Below are 23502 nucleotides of genomic sequence, written 5' to 3' on the forward strand. Positions count from 1 at the left end.
TAAAAGAAATCCAAACAATCAAAGAGATAACATACAAACTTCATGCAGGTGCCGTCCAATGATAAGGCCATGCTACTAACACTGTAGTATTATTATTAGGACTACTACTACTATTACTATGCATTTCTATAGGGCTTTTCATAGGACATCTAAAAGTTCTCTTACCTGTACAACAGAGGAGATCACCTGGTGGAGACGGTGTCACAGGACAAGGCAACCAGTTATCACACTTGTATGTTTGCAGTTATATTTAAAAACATTAGGATAGATTTATCAAGCCCAGTGAAGTAGATGTCCATAATTACCTCCCCTGTGTGTCTTCAGGCTCAGCCATCTCCGTGTCTGCCAGTCGCCGTTAGAGCTACTTCCGGTGCGCAGCTCCACTACTTCCGGTGCGCGGCCATGACTCGTGACATAATTGGAGCGCATATGCGTTCCAATTACTCATGCGACCATAAGGTCGCATTCATGCGTGTCACTGTCAGCTATACGTGCTATACCGACCGATACAGTCGCACGTTTAGCGGTGACCGGCAGCCACGGAGATGGCTGAAGACACACGGGAGAGGTAATTATGGCTATCTACTTCACTATATATATTTGCAACTTGCCCGCCCGCTCTCATATCCCCTGATGACGGCGGAAGGCTGAAACTAGTCGGGACGAGAGCGGGCAATGCTGCATATCTGATCGCAAGTATTTGTGCATAGTACCACACTGAGTGGGAAGTGTTTATTGCGGAGAATGTTTCTACTGGAGCAGGACCCTCTGAATGTGAGTGTTATTTGCTGCATTTCTGGATCTGTGTACTCAAATAAAGTGTCTTCTGAACTTTCCACTGAGAGAGAATCCGTTTATGACTTTTGGTGCACTGAGTTACACATTTAGGTACTTAAAACACCTATGTGGGATCTCTGGAGGTGGAATGGACTTATGGTAGTACTCTGAAACACATAGCGCCGTTGCTTGACTGTGACATATTGCATCTTGGTGAGTAGGATATACCTGTGGTACAGCTGCAGTGTGATAATTGAAGAATTTAAAAGCTACCACTGTGGGGCGCCTCTTTTGAAAAGAACAAAACATATTAATATTTGTTAAAAAAAACAAATATTGGGGGAGCGATCAGACCCCATCAACAGAGAGCTCTGTTCGTGGGGAGAAAAGGAGGGGGGAATCACTTGTGTGCTGTGTTGTGCGGACCTGCAGCTTGGCCTTAAAACTGCAGTGGCCTATTTTACAAAAAATAGCCCGGTGTTTAGGGGGGTTTAACACTGCGGTCCTCAAGAGGTTAAAGAAAGGCCTCTAGGGACCTCTCTAGTTTAGAGCCTTCAGTGTTGTTGCAATTTCAGCATCCTTCATTGGAACACCAATGGGTTTCCTCCAAGGACCACCATGCCTAAACCAAAATTGAAAGCTGCAACTCTTTATGATACACAAGTTCAAGTGCATAATGTAAACAGGCCCTACATTTTTAAGGTAAGTTGTAAACAGAAAAGAGGGAGTAAGGCTAGTATTAGAGACTCACACCCAGTGTTATTATGCATAAATGCAGACTATATTACTTGTTTTTTAGGTTTACAAGCACTTAAATATTTTTGTGGCATTGACTGGCATTGAGATATGGACTACAAGAAGCCAAATTGAAGTGGTTTCAGAAATTGGAACCACTCTGGACCGGTTCTCTACATGGAGAACAGAAAGCCTCTTGCCCAGGAAACGTAACGATAATGCCCAGCTTTTGACGTAAGTCCACGCACCAGCTGCCAAGTTTCTCAGCTACAGCTACGCTCACTACACTCCCAGCTACAGTCACTACCCTCCCAGCTACAGTCACTACACTCCCAGCTACAGTCACTACACTCCCAGCTACAGTCACTACACTCCCAGCTACAGTCACTACACTCCCAGCTACAGTCACTACACTCCCAGCTACATTAACTACACTCCCAGCTACACTAACTACACTCCCAGCTATACTCACTACACTCCCAGCTATACTCACTACACTCCCAGCTATACTCACTACACTCCCAGCTATACTCACTACACTCCCAGCTATACTCACTACACTCCCAGCTATACTCACTACACTCCCAGCTACACTCACTACACTCCCAGCTACACCCACTACACTCCCAGCTACACCCACTACACTCCCAGCTACACTCACTACACTCCCAGCTACACTCACTACACTCCCAGCTACACTCACTACACTCCCAGCTACACTCACTACACTCCCAGCTACACTCACTACACTCCCAGCTACACTCACTACACTCCCAGCTACACTCACTACACTCCCAGCTACATTAACTACACTCCCAGCTACACTCACTACACTCCCAGCTATACTCACTACACTCCCAACTACACTCACTACACTCCCAGCTACACTCACTACACTCCCAGCTACAACTCACTCCACTCCCAGCTAGAGATGACTCGAACCTCCGATTTTAGGTTCGCGAACCTCGTATGTGAACTTCCTGCAAAAATTTACTAACCTGCGAACTTCGCAAACCGCAATAGATTTCAATGGGCAGACAAACTTTCAAAACTACAAACACTAATTCTGGCCACAAAAGTGATGGAAAAGATGTTTCAAGGGGTCTAACACCTGGAGGGGGGCATGGCAGAGTGGGATACATGCCAAAAGTCCAGGGGAAAATTACGTATTTGACGCACAGCAGGGTTTTAAGGGCAGAAATCGCATTGCATTGCTAAATTGGAGGCATAAAGTGCTTTAAAACATCTTGCGTGTGTATACATCAATCAGGTAGTGTAATTAGTGTACTGCTTCACACTGACAGACCAAACTCACTGTCTAACACACCGCAAACAGCTGTTTGTGTAGTGATGGCCGTGCTGAACTGGTGCGCACGATGGTGAGATGGCTCTTTGTCAGTGATGTCAGGTAATGTCTGACTGCCTTATCAATTTTCGATGGTTCTTTCTCTGCCATTGTTAAAGCATCTATTTTATTAAATTACTTGTTCTGCTGTCTGTTCAGTTCCTTCAATGGGAATCAGTTATGGAGGGCAAGTCTGCCATTCATTCAACTGTGTGATAAACTTCCATATCACTTTCTCAGTACCATGGGTAACGGCCAGGGAATCAGGGTTTGATTCTGGTCTGGAGTGGGTGCCTGAAAAACGGCTACCACCACGCATCCAAGGAAGGACCCAACCTTCTGTATAAGTAATGTACCTGCCTTGACCGTGCTTTGCAGACCAGACATCTGTGGTCAGATGGACCCCTGACCCAACGCTGTGCGCCAGAGATGACACCACTTGCCTTTCAACATCACGGTACAGTTTGGGTATCGCCTTTTTTGAAAAATAATTGCGGCCTGGCTGACTGCTGGTATAATACAATGTGCAGTCACAGATGCAGTGAAAGGTATGCACTGACTGGTATATAAAACAGTTTGCAGTCACACAGGTGCAGTGAAAGGTATGCAGTGACTGCTGGTATAACAATGTGCAGTCAGACAGGTGCAGTGAAAAGGTTGCAGTGACTGCTGGGATAACAATGTGCAGCCACACAGGTGCAGTGAAAATGGATGCACTGACTGCTGGTATATAAAACAGCGTGCGGTCACACAGATGCAGTGTCTGGTATATAAAACAGCGTGCGGTCACACAGGTGCAGTAAAAGGTATGCAGTGACTGGTATTATAATAAAATGTGCAGCAGTCACACTAGGCACTGAATGTGCTGGGCCTGGCACAGTATAGCAATTAGTAAGGGCCAGCTGCGACAGACAGAGCTGTATATGCAGTGTCAGTGGGCCACACAAAAAAAAAAACACATCAGAAGAACATTAGCTCTCAAAACAGCTGTTTTGGGGTGCTTTTCATCAACAAATATCAGCAAGGAGCAAGCTAACAGACCTCCTAACTATCGCTTTCCCGATCTCTCCAATGTCTCTCCCTTCTGTCACTAATACAGCAGCACACAGAGTGAGAAAATGGCCAATGCTGCTGTCTTATATAAGGGGGGTGGGGGGGGGGGGGGGCTCAAGGAGGGATTGTAGCCTGATTGGCTGCCATGTGTCTGCTGACTGTGATGTAGAGGGTCAAATGATGTAGTATAGGGGCGGGTCGAACTCATATAAAGTTCGCGATTCGACGCGAACCCGCATTGTTCGCGTGAACATGCGAACCGTTCAGGCCATCTCTACTCCCAGCTACACTCACTACACTCTCAGCTTCGCTCACTACACTCCCAGCTACAGTCACTACACTTCCAGCTACAACTCACTACGCTCCCAGCTACACTCACTACGCTCCCAGCTACACTCACTACGCTTCCAGCTACAGTCAAGACACTCCCAGCTACAGTCAAGACACTCCCAGCTACAGTTACTACACTCCCAGCTACAGTTACTACACTCCCAGCTAGAGTTACCACACTCCCAGCTAGAGTTACCACACTCCCAGCTAGAGTTACCACACTCCCAGCTACAGTTACCACACTCCCAGCTACAACTCACTACACTCCTAGCTACACTCACTACATTCCCAGATACAGTCACAACACTCCCAGCTACACTAACGACATTCCCAGCTACACTCACTACACTCCCAGCTACACTCACTACACTCCCAGCTACACTCACTTTACTCACTACATTCCCAGCTACACTCACTACACACACTCCCAGCTACACTAACTACACTCCCAGCTACACTCACTACACTTCCAGCTACAACTCACTACGCTCCCAGCTACACTCACTACGCTCCCAGCTACACTCACTACGCTTCCAGCTACAGTCAAGACACTCCCAGCTACAGTCAAGACACTCCCAGCTACAGTTACTACACTCCCAGCTACAGTTACTACACTCCCAGCTAGAGTTACCACACTCCCAGCTAGAGTTACCACACTCCCAGCTAGAGTTACCACACTCCCAGCTACAACTCACTACACTCCTAGCTACACTCACTACATTCCCAGATACAGTCACAACACTCCCAGCTACACTAACGACATTCCCAGCTACACTCACTACACTCCCAGCTACACTCACTACACTCCCAGCTACACTCACTTTACTCACTACATTCCCAGCTACACTCACTACACACACTCCCAGCTACACTAACTACACTCCCAGCTACACTCACTACACTTCCAGCTACACTAACTGCACCCCTAGCTACACTCACTACACTGCCAGCTACACTCACTACACTGCCAGCTACACTCACTACACTTCTAGCTACACTAACTACACTTCTAGCTACACTAAATACACTTTCAGCTACACTCACTGCTCTCCCAGCTACACTCACTGCTCTCCCAGCTACACTCACTGCCAGGGGCGTAACTAGGCCCCACCGGGCCCCCCTGCAGATTTTCTGAGCGGGCCCCCCCCCCCCCCCCCGGGGCCCGCTCGCGGCCGTTTTGTGGGTGCTGGAGGGGTGGCAGCATGAGGGGAAAGCCTTGCCCACAGTCGGCGGGGAGAGGGGTAGTTCCCCCCTCTCCCTCACCTCGGGGCTCTCCCCTCTGCGCTCCCCTCCAGCTCGTAAGTGTCTGTGGGGCTGTGGTGGGCAGCGAGCGGCGGGCAGATACATACCTGCTTCCGTGCGTTCTATCGGAGACTTCTCCCTCTAGCGGCTGACGTCACTTCCGGAAGTGACGTCAGCCGCTAGAGGGAGAAGTCTCCGATGGAACGCACGGAAGCAGGTATGTATCTGCCCGCCGCTCGCTGCCCACCACAGCCCCACAGACACTTACGAGCTGGAGGGGAGCGCAGAGGGGAGAGCCCCGAGGTGAGGGAGAGGGGGGAACTACCCCTCTCCCCGCCGACTGTGGGCAAGGCTTTCCCCTCATGCTGCCACCCCTCCAGCACCCACAAAAGGCCCCGAGCGGGCCCCAGGGGGGGGGGGGGGGGGGGCCCCGCGGGCGCAGGGGCTGCAGGGCCTATTCCTACGCCCCTGCTCACTGCTCTCCCAGCTACACTCACTGCTCTCCCAGCTACACTCACTGCTCTCCCAGCTACACTCACTGCTCTCCCAGCTACACTCACTGCTCTCCCAGCTACACTCACTGCTCTCCCAGCTACACTCACTGCTCTCCCAGCTACTCTCACTACACTCCCAGCTACTCTCACTACACTCCCAGCTACTCTCACTACACTCCCAGCTACTCTCACTACACTCCCAGCTACTCTCACTACACTCCCAGCTACTCTCACTACACTCCCAGCTACTCTCACTACACTCCCAGCTACTCTCACTACACTCCCAGCTACTCTCACTACAATCCCAGCTACACTTACTACACTGCCAAGTTTCTCAGGGATTGTAGCCTGATTGGCTGCCATGTGTCTGCTGACTGTGATGTAGAGGGTCAAATGATGTAGTATAGGGGCGGGTCGAACTCATATAAAGTTCGCGATTCGACGCGAACCCGCATTGTTCGCGTGAACATGCGAACCGTTCAGGCCATCTCTACTCCCAGCTACACTCACTACACTCTCAGCTTCGCTCACTACACTCCCAGCTACAGTCACTACACTTCCAGCTACAACTCACTACGCACCCAGCTACACTCACTACGCTCCCAGCTACACTCACTACGCTCCCAGCTACACTCACTACGCTCCCAGCTACACTCACTACGCTCCCAGCTACACTCACTACGCTCCCAGCTACAGTCACTACCCTCCCAGCTACAGTCACTACACTCCCAGCTACAGTCACTACACTCCCAGCTACAGTCACTACACTCCCAGCTACACCCACTACACTCCCAGCTACACTCACTACACTCCCAGCTACACTCACTACACTCCCAGCTACACTCACTACACTCCCAGCTACACTCACTACACTCCCAGCTACACTCACTACACTCCCAGCTACACTCACTACACTCCCAGCTACACTCACTACACTCCCAGCTACACTCACTACACTCCCAGCTACACTCACTACACTCCCAGCTACATTAACTACACTCCCAGCTACACTCACTACACTCCCAGCTATACTCACTACACTCCCAACTACACTCACTACACTCCCAGCTACACTCACTACACTCCCAGCTACACTCACTACACTCCCAGCTACAACTCACTCCACTCCCAGCTAGAGATGACTCGAACCTCCGATTTTAGGTTCGCGAACCTCGTATGTGAACTTCCTGCAAAAATTTACTAACCTGCGAACTTCGCAAACCGCAATAGATTTCAATGGGCAGACAAACTTTCAAAACTACAAACACTAATTCTGGCCACAAAAGTGATGGAAAAGATGTTTCAAGGGGTCTAACACCTGGAGGGGGGCATGGCAGAGTGGGATACATGCCAAAAGTCCAGGGGAAAATTACGTATTTGACGCACAGCAGGGTTTTAAGGGCAGAAATCGCATTGCATTGCTAAATTGGAGGCATAAAGTGCTTTAAAACATCTTGCGTGTGTATACATCAATCAGGTAGTGTAATTAGTGTACTGCTTCACACTGACAGACCAAACTCACTGTCTAACACACCGCAAACAGCTGTTTGTGTAGTGATGGCCGTGCTGAACTGGTGCGCACGATGGTGAGATGGCTCTTTGTCAGTGATGTCAGGTAATGTCTGACTGCCTTATCAATTTTCGATGGTTCTTTCTCTGCCATTGTTAAAGCATCTATTTTATTAAATTACTTGTTCTGCTGTCTGTTCAGTTCCTTCAATGGGAATCAGTTATGGAGGGCAAGTCTGCCATTCATTCAACTGTGTGATAAACTTCCATATCACTTTCTCAGTATCATGGGTAACGGCCAGGGAATCAGGGTTTGATTCTGGTCTGGAGTGGGTGCCTGAAAAACGGCTACCACCACACATCCAAGGAAGGACCCAACCTTCTGTATAAGTAATGTACCTGCCTTGACCGTGCTTTGCAGACCAGACATCTGTGGTCAGATGGACCCCTGACCCAACGCTGTGCGCCAGAGATGACACCACTTGCTTTTCAACATCACGGTACAGTTTGGGTATCGCCTTTTTTGAAAAATAATTGCGGCCTGGCTGACTGCTGGTATAATACAATGTGCAGTCACAGATGCAGTGAAAGGTATGCACTGACTGGTATATAAAACAGTTTGCAGTCACACAGGTGCAGTGAAAGGTATGCAGTGACTGCTGGTATAACAATGTGCAGTCAGACAGGTGCAGTGAAAAGGTTGCAGTGACTGCTGGGATAACAATGTGCAGCCACACAGGTGCAGTGAAAATGGATGCACTGACTGCTGGTATATAAAACAGCGTGCGGTCACACAGATGCAGTGTCTGGTATATAAAACAGCGTGCGGTCACACAGGTGCAGTGAAAGGTATGCAGTGACTGGTATTATAATAAAATGTGCAGCAGTCACACTAGGCACTGAATGTGCTGGGCCTGGCACAGTATAGCAATTAGTAAGGGCCAGCTGCGACAGACAGAGCTGTATATGCAGTGTCAGTGGGCCACACAAAAAAAAAAACACATCAGAAGAACATTAGCTCTCAAAACAGCTGTTTTGGGGTGCTTTTCATCAACAAATATCAGCAAGGAGCAAGCTAACAGACCTCCTAACTATCGCTTTCCCGATCTCTCCAATGTCTCTCCCTTCTGTCACTAATACAGCAGCACACAGAGTGAGAAAATGGCCAATGCTGCTGTCTTATATAAGGGGGGTGGGGGGGGGGGGGGGGGCTCAAGGAGGGATTGTAGCCTGATTGGCTGCCATGTGTCTGCTGACTGTGATGTAGAGGGTCAAATGATGTAGTATAGGGGCGGGTCGAACTCATATAAAGTTCGCGATTCGACGCGAACCCGCATTGTTCGCGTGAACATGCGAACCGTTCAGGCCATCTCTACTCCCAGCTACACTCACTACACTCTCAGCTTCGCTCACTACACTCCCAGCTACAGTCACTACACTTCCAGCTACAACTCACTACGCTCCCAGCTACACTCACTACGCTCCCAGCTACACTCACTACGCTTCCAGCTACAGTCAAGACACTCCCAGCTACAGTCAAGACACTCCCAGCTACAGTTACTACACTCCCAGCTACAGTTACTACACTCCCAGCTAGAGTTACCACACTCCCAGCTAGAGTTACCACACTCCCAGCTAGAGTTACCACACTCCCAGCTACAGTTACCACACTCCCAGCTACAACTCACTACACTCCTAGCTACACTCACTACATTCCCAGATACAGTCACAACACTCCCAGCTACACTAACGACATTCCCAGCTACACTCACTACACTCCCAGCTACACTCACTACACTCCCAGCTACACTCACTTTACTCACTACATTCCCAGCTACACTCACTACACACACTCCCAGCTACACTAACTACACTCCCAGCTACACTCACTACACTTCCAGCTACAACTCACTACGCTCCCAGCTACACTCACTACGCTCCCAGCTACACTCACTACGCTTCCAGCTACAGTCAAGACACTCCCAGCTACAGTCAAGACACTCCCAGCTACAGTTACTACACTCCCAGCTACAGTTACTACACTCCCAGCTAGAGTTACCACACTCCCAGCTAGAGTTACCACACTCCCAGCTACAGTTACCACACTCCCAGCTACAACTCACTACACTCCTAGCTACACTCACTACATTCCCAGATACAGTCACAACACTCCCAGCTACACTAACGACATTCCCAGCTACACTCACTACACTCCCAGCTACACTCACTACACTCCCAGCTACACTCACTTTACTCACTACATTCCCAGCTACACTCACTACACACACTCCCAGCTACACTAACTACACTCCCAGCTACACTCACTACACTTCCAGCTACACTAACTGCACCCCTAGCTACACTCACTACACTGCCAGCTACACTCACTACACTGCCAGCTACACTCACTACACTTCTAGCTACACTAACTACACTTCTAGCTACACTAAATACACTTTCAGCTACACTCACTGCTCTCCCAGCTACACTCACTGCTCTCCCAGCTACACTCACTGCCAGGGGCGTAACTAGGCCCCACCGGGCCCCCCTGCAGATTTTCTGAGCGGGCCCCCCCCCCCCCCCCGGGGCCCGCTCGCGGCCGTTTTGTGGGTGCTGGAGGGGTGGCAGCATGAGGGGAAAGCCTTGCCCACAGTCGGCGGGGAGAGGGGTAGTTCCCCCCTCTCCCTCACCTCGGGGCTCTCCCCTCTGCGCTCCCCTCCAGCTCGTAAGTGTCTGTGGGGCTGTGGTGGGCAGCGAGCGGCGGGCAGATACATACCTGCTTCCGTGCGTTCTATCGGAGACTTCTCCCTCTAGCGGCTGACGTCACTTCCGGAAGTGACGTCAGCCGCTAGAGGGAGAAGTCTCCGATGGAACGCACGGAAGCAGGTATGTATCTGCCCGCCGCTCGCTGCCCACCACAGCCCCACAGACACTTACGAGCTGGAGGGGAGCGCAGAGGGGAGAGCCCCGAGGTGAGGGAGAGGGGGGAACTACCCCTCTCCCCGCCGACTGTGGGCAAGGTTTTCCCCTCATGCTGCCACCCCTCCAGCACCCACAAAAGGCCCCGAGCGGGCCCCAGGGGGGGGGGGGCGGGCCCCCCGCGGGCGCAGGGGCTGCAGGGCCTATTCCTACGCCCCTGCTCACTGCTCTCCCAGCTACACTCACTGCTCTCCCAGCTACACTCACTGCTCTCCCAGCTACACTCACTGCTCTCCCAGCTACACTCACTGCTCTCCCAGCTACACTCACTGCTCTCCCAGCTACACTCACTGCTCTCCCAGCTACTCTCACTACACTCCCAGCTACTCTCACTACACTCCCAGCTACTCTCACTACACTCCCAGCTACTCTCACTACACTCCCAGCTACTCTCACTACACTCCCAGCTACTCTCACTACACTCCCAGCTACTCTCACTACACTCCCAGCTACTCTCACTACACTCCCAGCTACTCTCACTACAATCCCAGCTACACTTACTACACTGCCAAGTTTCTCAGGGATTGTAGCCTGATTGGCTGCCATGTGTCTGCTGACTGTGATGTAGAGGGTCAAATGATGTAGTATAGGGGCGGGTCGAACTCATATAAAGTTCGCGATTCGACGCGAACCCGCATTGTTCGCGTGAACATGCGAACCGTTCAGGCCATCTCTACTCCCAGCTACACTCACTACACTCTCAGCTTCGCTCACTACACTCCCAGCTACAGTCACTACACTTCCAGCTACAACTCACTACGCTCCCAGCTACACTCACTACGCTCCCAGCTACACTCACTACGCTCCCAGCTACACTCACTACGCTCCCAGCTACACTCACTACGCTCCCAGCTACACTCACTACGCTCCCAGCTACAGTCACTACCCTCCCAGCTACAGTCACTACACTCCCAGCTACAGTCACTACACTCCCAGCTACAGTCACTACACTCCCAGCTACAGTCACTACACTCCCAGCTACAGTCACTACACTCCCAGCTACAGTCACTACACTCCCAGCTACAGTCACTACACTCCCAGCTACAGTCACTACACTCCCAGCTACAGTTACCACACTCCCAGCTACAGTTACCACACTCCCAGCTACAGTTACCACACTCCCAGCTACAGTTACCACACTCCCAGCTACAACTCACTACACTCCTAGCTACACTCACTACATTCCCAGCTACAGTCACAACACTCCCAGCTACACTAACGACATTCCCAGCTACACTCACACTCCCAGCTACACTCACTACACTCCCAGCTACACTCACTTTACTCACTACATTCCCAGCTACACTCACTACACACACTCCCAGCTACACTAACTACACTCCCAGCTACACTCACTACACTTCCAGCTACACTAACTGCACCCCTAGCTACACTCACTACACTGCCAGCTACACTCACTACACTGCCAGCTACACTCACTACACTTCTAGCTACACTAACTACACTTCTAGCTACACTAAATACACTTTCAGCTACACTCACTGCTCTCCCAGCTACACTCACTGCTCTCCCAGCTACACTCACTGCTCTCCCAGCTACACTCACTGCTCTCCAAGCTACACTCACTGCTCTCCCAGCTACTCTCACTACACTCCCAGCTACTCTCACTACACTCCCAGCTACTCTCACTACACTCCCAGCTACTCTCACTACACTCCCAGCTACTCTCACTACACTCCCAGCTACTCTCACTACACTCCCAGCTACTCTCACTACACTCCCAGCTACTCTCACTACACTCCCAGCTACTCTCACTACACTCCCAGCTACTCTCACTACACTCCCAGCTACTCTCACTACACTCCCAGCTACTCTCACTACACTCCCAGCTACTCTCACTACACTCCCAGCTACTCTCACTACACTCCCAGCTACTCTCACTACACTCCCAGCTACTCTCACTACACTCCCAGCTACTCTCACTACACTCCCAGCTACTCTCACTACACTCCCAGCTACTCTCACTACACTCCCAGCTACTCTCACTACACTCCCAGCTACTCTCACTACACTCCCAGCTACTCTCACTACACTGCCAAGTTTCTCAGGAATCATCTAACTTTTTTAAAATGTCAACATGTAGAGAAAACAATGATATATTCTGTACACTGTATGTTCAAGCAGCTCTCCCAGGACTGCACCATTGATTGTTGGCATAAAAGCTTTCTCCAGATCACAAGCACACCATGGCCCTCATTCCATTACGGTATTTCTCAGAGTATAAGACGCTCTGGACCATAAGACACACCTAGTTTTATAGGGCAAAAACGACTACAAATACTAAACGTGGCTCGAATGTGCATGCATGAGACCACCAGTGCTGGATGCATGCAGCCAGCTGTAAGTGCTCCACAGATAAATATCGGCAGATGGTCATTTGCACGCTTCTGTGAATCTTCCAGTAACACTAACACATCAATGTTACAGACTGATAGGGCCCGTTTAGTGGTGCGATGTGGCTACATAGCCACATCGCACCGCGGGTGTCCTGATCCCAATGCATGGCAATGGAACAGTTTCCATTGCGTGCATTGTGCGCAGAGCAATCTGAGAATCTGCAGCATGCTGCAGATTCTCACACAGCCGCATCCGCACGCAGCCGAACCCCGTCTCATCCAGTCACTTCCGCATCTCCCGATGCGGAAGTGACGCGGCCAGCAGCGGAGGTGATGCGATGAGGTAGCCGCATTCACTAATCAAATGGAAAAGGGCCTTTATGGTCATGTCTAGAAGAACTCATGGAGAAGCATGTGATCAGTTTGATCAGGAGATAGTCTCTGATTTGCTAGCCAAGATCCTGTGCTAAAGCAGGACGTGATCACAGCAAATCAGAGCTTTGCAAATCTATCAGCTGATCAAACAAATAACATTCTTCTCCATGAGTTCTCATAGACATAACTATCACTACAGACTGATAAGCATTGCTGAAAAAAGGCACAGTATTATAAGTGTGCTCAAGCCCTTAAAGGAAACCTAAAGTCACAAAAAAAAAAAACTTTAATGTTACTCTAATTGTGTCCATTACTGGGATCTGGACAGAGTGCCTTTTTTTTACTGCAGTACACTTAAAGGAAACCTAAAGCCATTACAAAAAAAAAGCACTTTAACTTACCTGTGGCTTCTACTGGCCCCCTGTAGCTGCCCTGTAGTCACGCTGGGACAAACCGATCCTCCGGTCCCCTGCAGTGGCTCATTTTCGGCAACTGAGCCAGACTGTGGCCACTGTGTTTGCGTGGCCCTGGCAGCAAGCCTTCTCAATCACGATACCTTTGCCAGGAGTGTCCTACGCATGTGCAGTACGTGAAAATATCACACTGCGCATGTGCAGGACACTCCCGGTAATAGGAGCCTGATCGAGGACGCACGCTGCCAGGGCCACGCAGGCACAGTGGCCATTGACTTGCTCAGTTTCCAAAAATGAGCCACTGCAGGGGACCGGACGATCAGTTTGTCCTGGCGTGAGCACAGGGCGGCTGCAGGGGGCCGGTAGAAGCTCCAGGTAACTGGTTTTTTTTTTGTTGTAAACGCTTTAGGTTTCCTTTAAAGAGACACTGAAGCGAAAAAATATATATGATATAATGAGTTGGTTGTGTACTATGAATAATTACTAGAAGATTAGCAGCAAAGAAAATATTCTCATATTTTTATTTTCAGGTACTGTATATAGTGTTTTTCTAACATTGCATCATTCTATAATATGTGCAGATTACACAACACTCAGCATTCAAAATGATTCTTTCAGAGCAGTCTGTGAACTAATGACCTCTCCTCTGGCAGAGAAAAAGTAAATAGTTATCTAACAGTTGAGATAATAAAAGTCAGAAAACAGCCCTCTCCACGACTTTGAAAGTCGTAGAGATAATGGGCTTGATTCACAAAAGCGTGCTAAGTGTTAGCACGCCAGTGAAAAGCCCCTTAGCACGTGCAAACTGCCTCTGCACGCACTAATATGCATGTAAGAGTTTGCGCGCGTAAGTTTAGCGCTGCATGCGTAAAGTTTTGCGTGCAGCGCTTCGTGTGCAAAATCAGCCGCTTCGCATGCTAATTAGCGTGATAAGCATACTTTGCGGGCGAAGCGGCAATTTTGCATGTGAACAGAGCGTACAGCATAGCGCCGTACGCAAGCTAGAATAGCACGTGAACAGTAACAGCTTTGCCCGTGCAAACTACTTAGCACCCTAGTTTGCACGTGCAAAGCCTTAACACGTGCTAACTGAGTTAGCACTTGTTAGTGAATCAAGCCCAATGGCTTTTTTGTATAAAGATAACAACTGGAGTTTCTTAACTCTTCCTGTACTGGAAACAATTAGACTGATGTATCTGATCTTAATGTTTTATTTCTTAGCTGTACTACACATACAAATCATAATATCATAGTTTTTTTTTTCGCTTCAGTGTCTCTTTAAGTGTACTGCAGTAAATAAAGGCACTACGTCCAGACAGCTGTCCAGATCCCAGTAATGGACACCATTAGATGTACATATTTTGCTCTTTTGAAAAAAACAGCAAGACTGAATACATTTCAGTTTAGATTTATGGCAATGAAAATCCCAGTTTTGGTTCTATAAAAAAATGGTGGCAAAATCTGCCAGTTCTTTGCTAATAATGATCATCTGTTTTTCAGGAATGTTGATTTTAATGGAGCAGAAGTGGGTTATGCCTATGTTGAAGGAATGTGCAGTGACATTTATTCTGCAGGAGTAATCCAGGTGAGGTGCAAAACACTGATTAACCCATTGACATCACAGTACAACACACCAAACAACTCCTCAAGAAGGAATAGTAACGAAATATTCACTTCTATAAAGAACCAGACTTACTTACAGATCTTGCCACTGGGATTTTCCATAAGGCAAAACTTCTCCATCGCCTTTATTTTGGGTGGTTTTTGCTTGTCAACGGCAATATTCAAGCCTGACCACAGATTCTCTATTGGATTGAGGTCTGAACTTTGACTAAGCCATTCCAACACAGTTAAATGTTTCCCCTTAACCCTCCTGGCGGTTAATTAAAACTGCCAGGGGGCAGCGCAGCATTATTTAAATTTTTTTTTTTTTAAACATGTAGCTAGCCTAGCGCTAGCTACATGACAGCCACTGTGCAGCAGCATCTCCCTACCCTCTTCCTCCGGCGATCAAGCCTGTCCGGAAATCCCTTTCTGAGTGGGATTTCCATTAGGGCTTCCCTCGTCGCCATGGCGACGGGCGGGATGACGTCACCGACATCGTGTTGTCAAAGGGAGTCCCGATCCACCCCTCAGCGCTGCCTGGCACTGATTGGCCAGGCAGCGCACGGGATCTGGGGGGTGGCGCGGCGAACGGCGGCTAATCGGCGCGGAGCGGCGGCGATCGGAGTGCACACGCAGCTAGCAAAGTGCTAGCTGCGTGTAGAAAAAAAAATTATGCAAATCGGCCCAGCAGGGCCTGAGAAATCCTCCTGCGCGGCATAGCCCGTGCTCAGCACGGGCTTACCGCCAGGGAGGTTAAAGGACTACTGTAGGGGTTTGGAGCAAATTGAGTTGAACTTACCCGGGGCTTCTAATGGTCCCCCGCAGACATCCTGTGCCCACGCAGCCACTCACTGATGCTTTGGGCCCCGCCTCCAGTTCAATTGTAGAATTTCCGACTTTAAAGTCGGAAAACCACTGCGCCTGTGCAGTTGCGCTTTCCCTCCCACTGACGTCACCAGGAGTGTATTGCGCAGGTCCAGTATGGGCTGCGTCTGCGCACTACGCTCCTGGTGACAACGGCGGGAGCGAGCACACAGCATTGCAGGCACAGTGGTTTTCCGACTTTAAAGTCGGAAATTCCAGAATTACAGTAGTTCTTTAAACCATTAAAGTGTTGCTTTAGCACTGTGCTTCGGATCATTGTCCTGCTGGAAGGTTAACCTCCATCCCAGTCACACAGCGTGTGTGTGTGTGGGGGGGGGGGGGGGGGGGCATGCGTGCGCATTTTGTGACGTTGGGGGTTAGCTCTGGGATTGCAGCTGGCACGCAGGAGACAGGAACTTATATGAAAGTCTAATTTATTAGGGACTCAGCCACAAACAAATGAACAAAATAGTGCTTTCTTCTCAGCAAACAGAACATAAAATGCAATTGGCTTACTTCAGCCTGTTTGCAGAGTCCATAGTCCATAGAAAGTCCACTTTGTAAATCATCTCTTTTGGTAAAGTCCAAACAATAGCAATCCTGGTGTTAACCAAACATCCATCCAGCTAGCAGCTTACCTACTGCATACTCTAGCACCAGGGTCGGACTGGGACACCAAGGGCCCACCAAGGAAGTTTCAGCCTGGGGCCCACCCCCCTCTCCTCCTCCTCCCCCCCCCCCCCCCATTTTGCATTTTGGGCTCACATACACATGTACTCTAGAAATTTTGCATGACTTTATGGTAGGGAATAGATTGTGAGCAATTCTGAGGACAGTCTCCAATAGGGATATGTCTAAATGCGAAACTAAATGGGTGTCACCACGCACTGGAACATCGGCGTGGTCATGATGAGTCATGGGCAGACTTAGAAAAAAAAAATACAAAACACAAAATAAGTAGCGGCGTTATTCACAGAGATTAGGTCCGACCAGATACATTGTAGATAAAATATTCAAGTAGTTACATGCCTCATGATAATTCATCAAGTAGTCAAATGGCAGCAGATACCCCCACAAAATGCAATCAGGTTGACGGCAGATACCCCCACACAATGCAATCAGGTTGGTGGCAGATACCCCCACAAAATGCAATCAGGTTGACGGCAGATACCCCCACACAATGCAATCAGGTTGACGGCAGATACCCCCACCAAATGCAATCAGGTTGACGGCAGATACCCCCACAAAATGCAATCAGTTTGGCTGCAGATACCCCCACAAAATGCAATCAGTTTGGCTGCAGATACCCCCACACAATGCAATCAGTTTGGCTGCAGATACCCCCACACAATGCAATCAGGTTGGCTGCAGATACCCCCACACAATGCAATCAGGTTGGTGGCAGAGATACCCCCACACAATGCAATCAGGTTGGTGGCAGAGATACCCCCACACAATGCAAGTCCCCCCCAGCTTGGAAGGGGGGGCAGAGGGCACAGATCAGCGGGGAAGCCTCCCCCCCTCACTCACCTAGGGCCCCCCCTTCCGCGCACCCCCCTCCTCGAGAAGTGCAGCCAGCAGCGAGCGGAGTATAGCTTACCAGCTTCAGATGATGCTATCTCCGCTCCGCTCCGCATGCCGCTGCTGCCCTGCTGGTCTCTGTCTCCTGTAGTGACGCTGTCCAATCACGCTCTAGCAGGAAGTACTGCGAGAGCGTGATTGGACAGCGTCACACACTACAGTCAGAGACCAGCAGTTTTTTTTTTTTTTTTTAGAACCTCCCAGTTTTATTTTCTGTTTTAAAAAGCTAAAAAGTAGCTATTGTCTCATATGATGATGATTCAGCTTTTTCCATAGTCTCGCAGTTAGCAATCATGTGACCCTCAACAAGACAAATTCAGCAATCATGAGGTCCCCCATCAAGACAAAATCAGCAATCATGAGGCCCCTAACAAGACAAATTCAGCAATCATGAGGCCCCCAACATGACAAATTCAGCAATCATGAGGCCCCCAACAAGACATTCAGTAACCATGAGGCCCCCAACAAGACAAATTCAGTAACCATGAGGCCCCCAACAAGACAAATTCAGCAGTCATGAGGCACATAAATAAACAGCATTTCACATAAATAGGCAGAATGCCCACTTAATATGGTAGACACCTCTCACCTGGCTTCTGAATTCTCCTCTACTGGCTGCTGTGCCAGGCAATACTGTTTTTGGCTGGATTGGGGATGATGTGTGGGCTGAAAGGCCTGGCGGTGATGCTGTGGCCGGCCTGGCGGTGATGCTGGGCTGTACTTGGCTGGTTGAAGTAAATGTTGGCCTGACTGTTGGTGGTGATGCTGTGGCCTTTTTGACAGTGATTCTGGGCTGGTTGGCTGGTGGTGATGCTGGGCTTGCCTGGATAGTTTAGGTAGTGACAGGTGCACCCTAGTTTAGGTAGCACCAGGAGCCTCCCAGCTTAGGTAGTGACAGGACCCCCAAGTTTAGGTAGCGACAGGAGCCCCCCAGTTTAGTTAGTGATAGATACCCCCCAGTTTAGGTAGTGACAGGAGCCCCCAGTGTTTGTAGTGACAGGTGCCCCCCAGTTAAGGTAGTAACAGGTGCCCCCCAGGGTATGTAGTGACAGGAGCCCCCAGTGTTTGTAGTGACAGGTGCCCCCCAGGGTATGTAGTGACAGGAGCCCCCAGTTTAGGTAGTGACAGGGCCCCCCAGTTCAGGTAGTGACAGGTGCCCCCAGTTCAGGTATTGACAGGCGCCCCCCCAGTTCAGTTAGTGACAGGTACCCCCAGTTTAGGTATGACAGGAGCCCCCCAGTGTATGCAGTGACAGGGACCCCCCCCCCCCAGTGTATGTAGTGACAGGAGCCCCTAGTTTAGGTAGTGACAGGGCCCCCCAGTATAGATAGACAGGTCTATAGGTGTCCCCAGTTTAAATAGCCAGATCTATAGGTGTCCTCAGTGGCAGCGGAGAGAGAAGAGAAGCGGTGGGGAAGGGAGGACGTTTCCCCCTCCCCCTTCCCTCACCTTGGGGCTCCCCCTCTCTCGCTCCCCCCTTTAGAATTAAGTGATGCGGCAGGCAGCGCCGCTGTGCCTGCCGCTTCTTTTCTCTCTCCGCTGCCACCCCAGGGCGGGCGGGCCAGCCACGTCCGGGTAGCTAGGGGGGGGGGGGGGGCAGCAGCTAGCCAGGGGAGTGCGCATGCCCCATTTTGCCCTATGTAGGGACGCCCATGGCATGGTAGGCAGATAGGTAGCCGGGTAGGCAGTTATGTAGCCGGGTGGGAGGGTAGGCAGATAGGTAGCCGGGTGGGAGGGTAGGCAGTTAGGTAGCCAGGTGGGCAGATAGGTAGCTGGGTGGGCAGTTAGGTAGCCAGGTGGGAGGGTAGGCAGATAGGTAGCTGGGTGGGTAGATAGGTAGCCGGGTGGGCAGATAGGTAGCCGGGTGGGAGGGTAGGCAGATAGGTAGCTGGGTGGGTAGATAGGTAGCTGGGTGGGTAGATAGGTAGCCGGGTGGGTAGATAGGTAGCCGGGTGGGCAGATAGGTAGCCGGGTGGGCAGATAGGTAGCCGGGTGGGAGGGTAGGCAGATAGGTAGCTGGGTGGGTAGATAGGTAGCCGGGTGGGCAGTTAGGTAGCCAGGTGGGAGGGTAGGCAGTTAGGTAGCTGGGTGGGCAGATAGGTAGCTGGGTGGGTAGATAGGTATCCAGGTGGGCAGATAGGTAGCCGGGTGGGCAGATAGGTAGCCGGGCGGGAGGGTAGGCAATTAGGTAGCCGGGTGGGCAATTAGGTAGCCGGGTGGGAGGGTAGGCAGATAGGTAGCTGGGTGGGTAGATAGGTAGCCGGGTGGGAGGGTAGGCAGTTAGGTAGCCGGGTGGGCAGTTAGGTAGCCGGGTGGGAGGGTAGGCAGAAGGGTAGCCGGGTGGGAGGGTAGGCAGTTAGGTAGCCGGGTGGGAGGGTAGGTAGCCGGGTGGGAGGGTAGGCAGTTAGGTAGCCGGGTGGGCAGTTAGGTAGCCGGGTGGGAGGGTAGGCAGAAGGGTAGCCGGGTGGGAGGGTAGGCAGTTAGGTAGCCGGGTGGGAGGGTAGGTAGCCGGGTGGGAGGGTAGGCAGTTAGGTAGCTGGGTGGGCAGTTAGGTAGCCGGGTGGGAGGGTAGGCAGTTAGGTAGCCGGGTGGGCAGTTAGGTAGCCGGGTGGGAGGGTAGGCAGAAGGGTAGCCGGGTGGGAGGGTAGGCAGTTAGGTAGCCGGGTGGGCAGTTAGGTAGCCGGGTGGGAGGGTAGGCAGAAGGGTAGCCGGGTGGGAATGTAGGCAGTTAGATAGCCGGGTGGGCAGTTAGGTAGCCGGGTGGGTAGCCAGTGGGGGCCCCGACTCCTATGCTCCCCCTCACCTGGGTGTTCCCCCTCCTTACAAGCCGCGGGGAGGGCAGCCCGACTGTGTTTTTTTTTTTTATGTCCCTTAAAAAAAACTATTTTCCCCGGGGGGGCCCCCTCCTATCCTCCCCCTCCCATCCTCCCCCTCCCTCACCTCGGACTCAGGGCCCCCCTCCTGTTACGAGCGGCGGGAGAGCGGCGGGTACAGCAAACTTCCGGCGAGGTAAAGCAGAAGATAGAGGTCCAGCTGCCTCCCAGTCGCTGTCTCCTTTGTAATTGCCGCTCGCACTAAACCAGGAAGCAGTGCGAGCGGCATAGAGGAGACAGCGTAGCCGGGAGGCAGCTGGACCTCTATCTTCTGCTATACCTCGCCGGAACTTTGCTGTACCCGCCGCTCTCCCGCCGCTCGTAACAGGAGGGGGGCCCTCCGAGGTGAGGGAGGGGGAGGATAGGAGGGGGCCCCCCCGGGGGAAATAGTTTTTTTTAAGGGACATAAAAAAAAAAGTCGGGCTGCCCTCCCCGCGGCTCTCCCCTCCAGCGCACCCCTTCTAGGGGCCCCCAGGAGGAGGGGCAGTCGGGGCCCACCGATGGGACCGTCGGTGGTTCGGCGGCTCTGTCCGAGCCTGTCTAGCACCACGCCCCCCTTCCCAGAGCACTCATATCTCCTGACAAGGCTGCTTCCAAAACCAGGAATGGACTTGTGGTGGAACAGGAAGGCCCACCCAATTCCTTCCTTCCTGTTCCAGAGCATCAGGACCCTGCAACCAAACAAAAAAAAGGCAACCGATGGTCGCCAAAACTACCCTGAGCTCTATCCCCAGTACATATATATATATATATATATACACACACATATCCAACACTCTGGATGAGCTTAAGGCCGCTATCGAAGCATCCTGGGCCTCCATAACACCTGAGCAGTGCCACAGGCTGATGCGTACGTACGAAAAGGGCGTCGGGAAAAAAGGGCGCGTGGTATAAACGATAAATGGAAATATCGTTTATAGAAATTATTGTGTAGAATTTCGTTTATAAATAGTGATTTAAAAATGTATAAATCACTAAATAATGTGTATGAGATCGGCAATTCTTAAAACGTTAATCTTCCCTGTTTGTAAAGTAAAACTTATATTTTCGTTTATTAAAAACCCTCCCTGTACCTATCCCTAACCCCTAGACCCCCTGTTGGTGCCTAAACCTAAGACCCCCCTGTTGGTGCCTAACCCTAAGACCCCCCTGTTGGTGCCTAACCCTAAGACCCCCCTGTTGGTGCCTAACCCTAAGACCCCCCTGTTAGTGCCTAAACCTAAGACCCCCCTGTTAGTGCCTAAACCTAAGACCCCCCTGTAGGTGCCTAACCCTAAGACCCCCCTGTAGGTGCCTAACCCTAAGACCCCCCTGTTGGTGCCTAAACCTAAGACCCCCCTGTTAGTGCCTAAACCTAAGACCCCCCTGTAGGTGCCTAAACCTAAGACCCCCCTGTTGGTGCCTAAACCTAAAACCCCCTATGGATAATAATGTTTTACAGACATGAATAAATAAAGAATGTAAAGAAAAAAAATGTAAATTATTTTTTTGGGTGGATAATAATGTGTTAGAAATGTTTTAGAAATAGTGATTTATTATCTTCATAAACGTTATTCGTCACGGGCTCATTTTGTAAACTTAAATCATCACAAACATAGTTATAAATCCTTAAAAATCTCCGGGCGCCGTTATAAATCCTTAAAAATCTCCGGCGCCTTATTTTCCCCGTTCAGCGCCCATTAAACGATATTTATAATGAAAGTGAATGGGGCGCCCTTTTTGTCCACTTGTCTCATGCGCCCAAATCTACTGCTTCCCAGGCTGATTGCCTCCATGCCACGCCGCATTGAAGCAGTCATTTCTGCAAAAGGATTCCCGACCAAGTATTGAGTGCATAACTGAACATAATTATTTTAAGGTTGACTTTTTTTATTTTTAAAAACACTTCTCTTTTATTGGTCGGATGAAATATGCTAATTTTTTGAGAAGGGAATTTGGGGTTTTCATGAGCTGTATGCCAAAATCATCAATATTAAAACAATACAAGGCTTGAACTACTTCAGTTGTGTGTAATGTATCTAAAATATATGAAAGTCTAATGTGTATCAGTACATTACATAAAATAAATGAACTTTATCACAATATGCTAATTTTTTTAGAAGATCCTGTATATATATATTATACTTTTTTTTCTTTCTGTTCCATATAATAACTGTCCATTATATATAATTATCAATAACAAATAATAACTGTCCGCTCCAATCTGTGCAGAACGGATCCAAATGGCACCGGCCGCTAACTGCTGGCGCTGAAATTTACAGTTTTTACTGCAAATCGCGGCTTTTATTTTGCGGCTAAGATGTTACATTTGGGCACTGAGAGGCGCTCAATGTGTCATATGAGTTAATTAATCCTCCAGGAAATGTACATAGTCAAAATGCTTTAGAATCACAGTAGAATACATAGATACATATAGCTGTGCAGACATGTGTAACACACAGATTGCTCTCATCCTCCATTGTGTGCAGTATTAAAACAGCCTGGTGTCACATGATCAGACTCATCACTTTGAAGAGGAGGTCTGACATTGCCATGGTCTGGTTGACGACTTTAAGTGATTAACCACTTAGGGACCAGGCACATTTCTAATGATCGGTGCTGCGTGGGCTCTACAGCCCGCAGCACCGATCAGGATTACACCATGGCGATCAGACTTCCCCCCTTTTTTCCCGCCTAGGGGGATGTCCTGCTGGGGGGGTCTGATCGCCGCCGGCCATTGGTGAGTAGCGGGGGGGGGGCTCCTCAAAGCCCCCCTCAGCAGCGTTTTCCGCCCTCTCCCGGCTTACCTCCCTCCCCTCCTTTCCTTAGGCTGCGCAGGACGGATATCCGTCCTGCGCATTGTGGGATAGGCTTCAGCCTATCATATGCTGGCGATCCCCGGCCAATCAGAGGCCGGGGATCGCCGATCTGACTTACGGCGCTGTTGCGCAGCAGCGCCGTATGATGTAAACAGCGGGGATTTCTTTCCCG

The 23502-nt window shown here is 50.3% G+C and overlaps 1 protein-coding gene across 1 annotated transcript in view; it reads left to right on the forward strand.

Annotated features, from left to right (window-relative positions):
• Positions 1–23502, forward strand: part of LOC137562203 (zinc metalloproteinase-disintegrin-like 4a) — a 112704-nt gene that overhangs the window by 49212 nt on the left and 39990 nt on the right. The window contains exons 10-11 of the mRNA XM_068273535.1: positions 1577–1746; positions 15110–15194. Of these exons, the coding sequence (XP_068129636.1) occupies positions 1577–1746; positions 15110–15194 (255 nt within the window). The remainder of the gene's footprint in view (positions 1–1576; positions 1747–15109; positions 15195–23502) is intronic.

Source organism: Hyperolius riggenbachi, chromosome 3, assembly GCF_040937935.1.
Source record: "Hyperolius riggenbachi isolate aHypRig1 chromosome 3, aHypRig1.pri, whole genome shotgun sequence".
NCBI lineage: Eukaryota > Metazoa > Chordata > Amphibia > Anura > Hyperoliidae > Hyperolius > Hyperolius riggenbachi.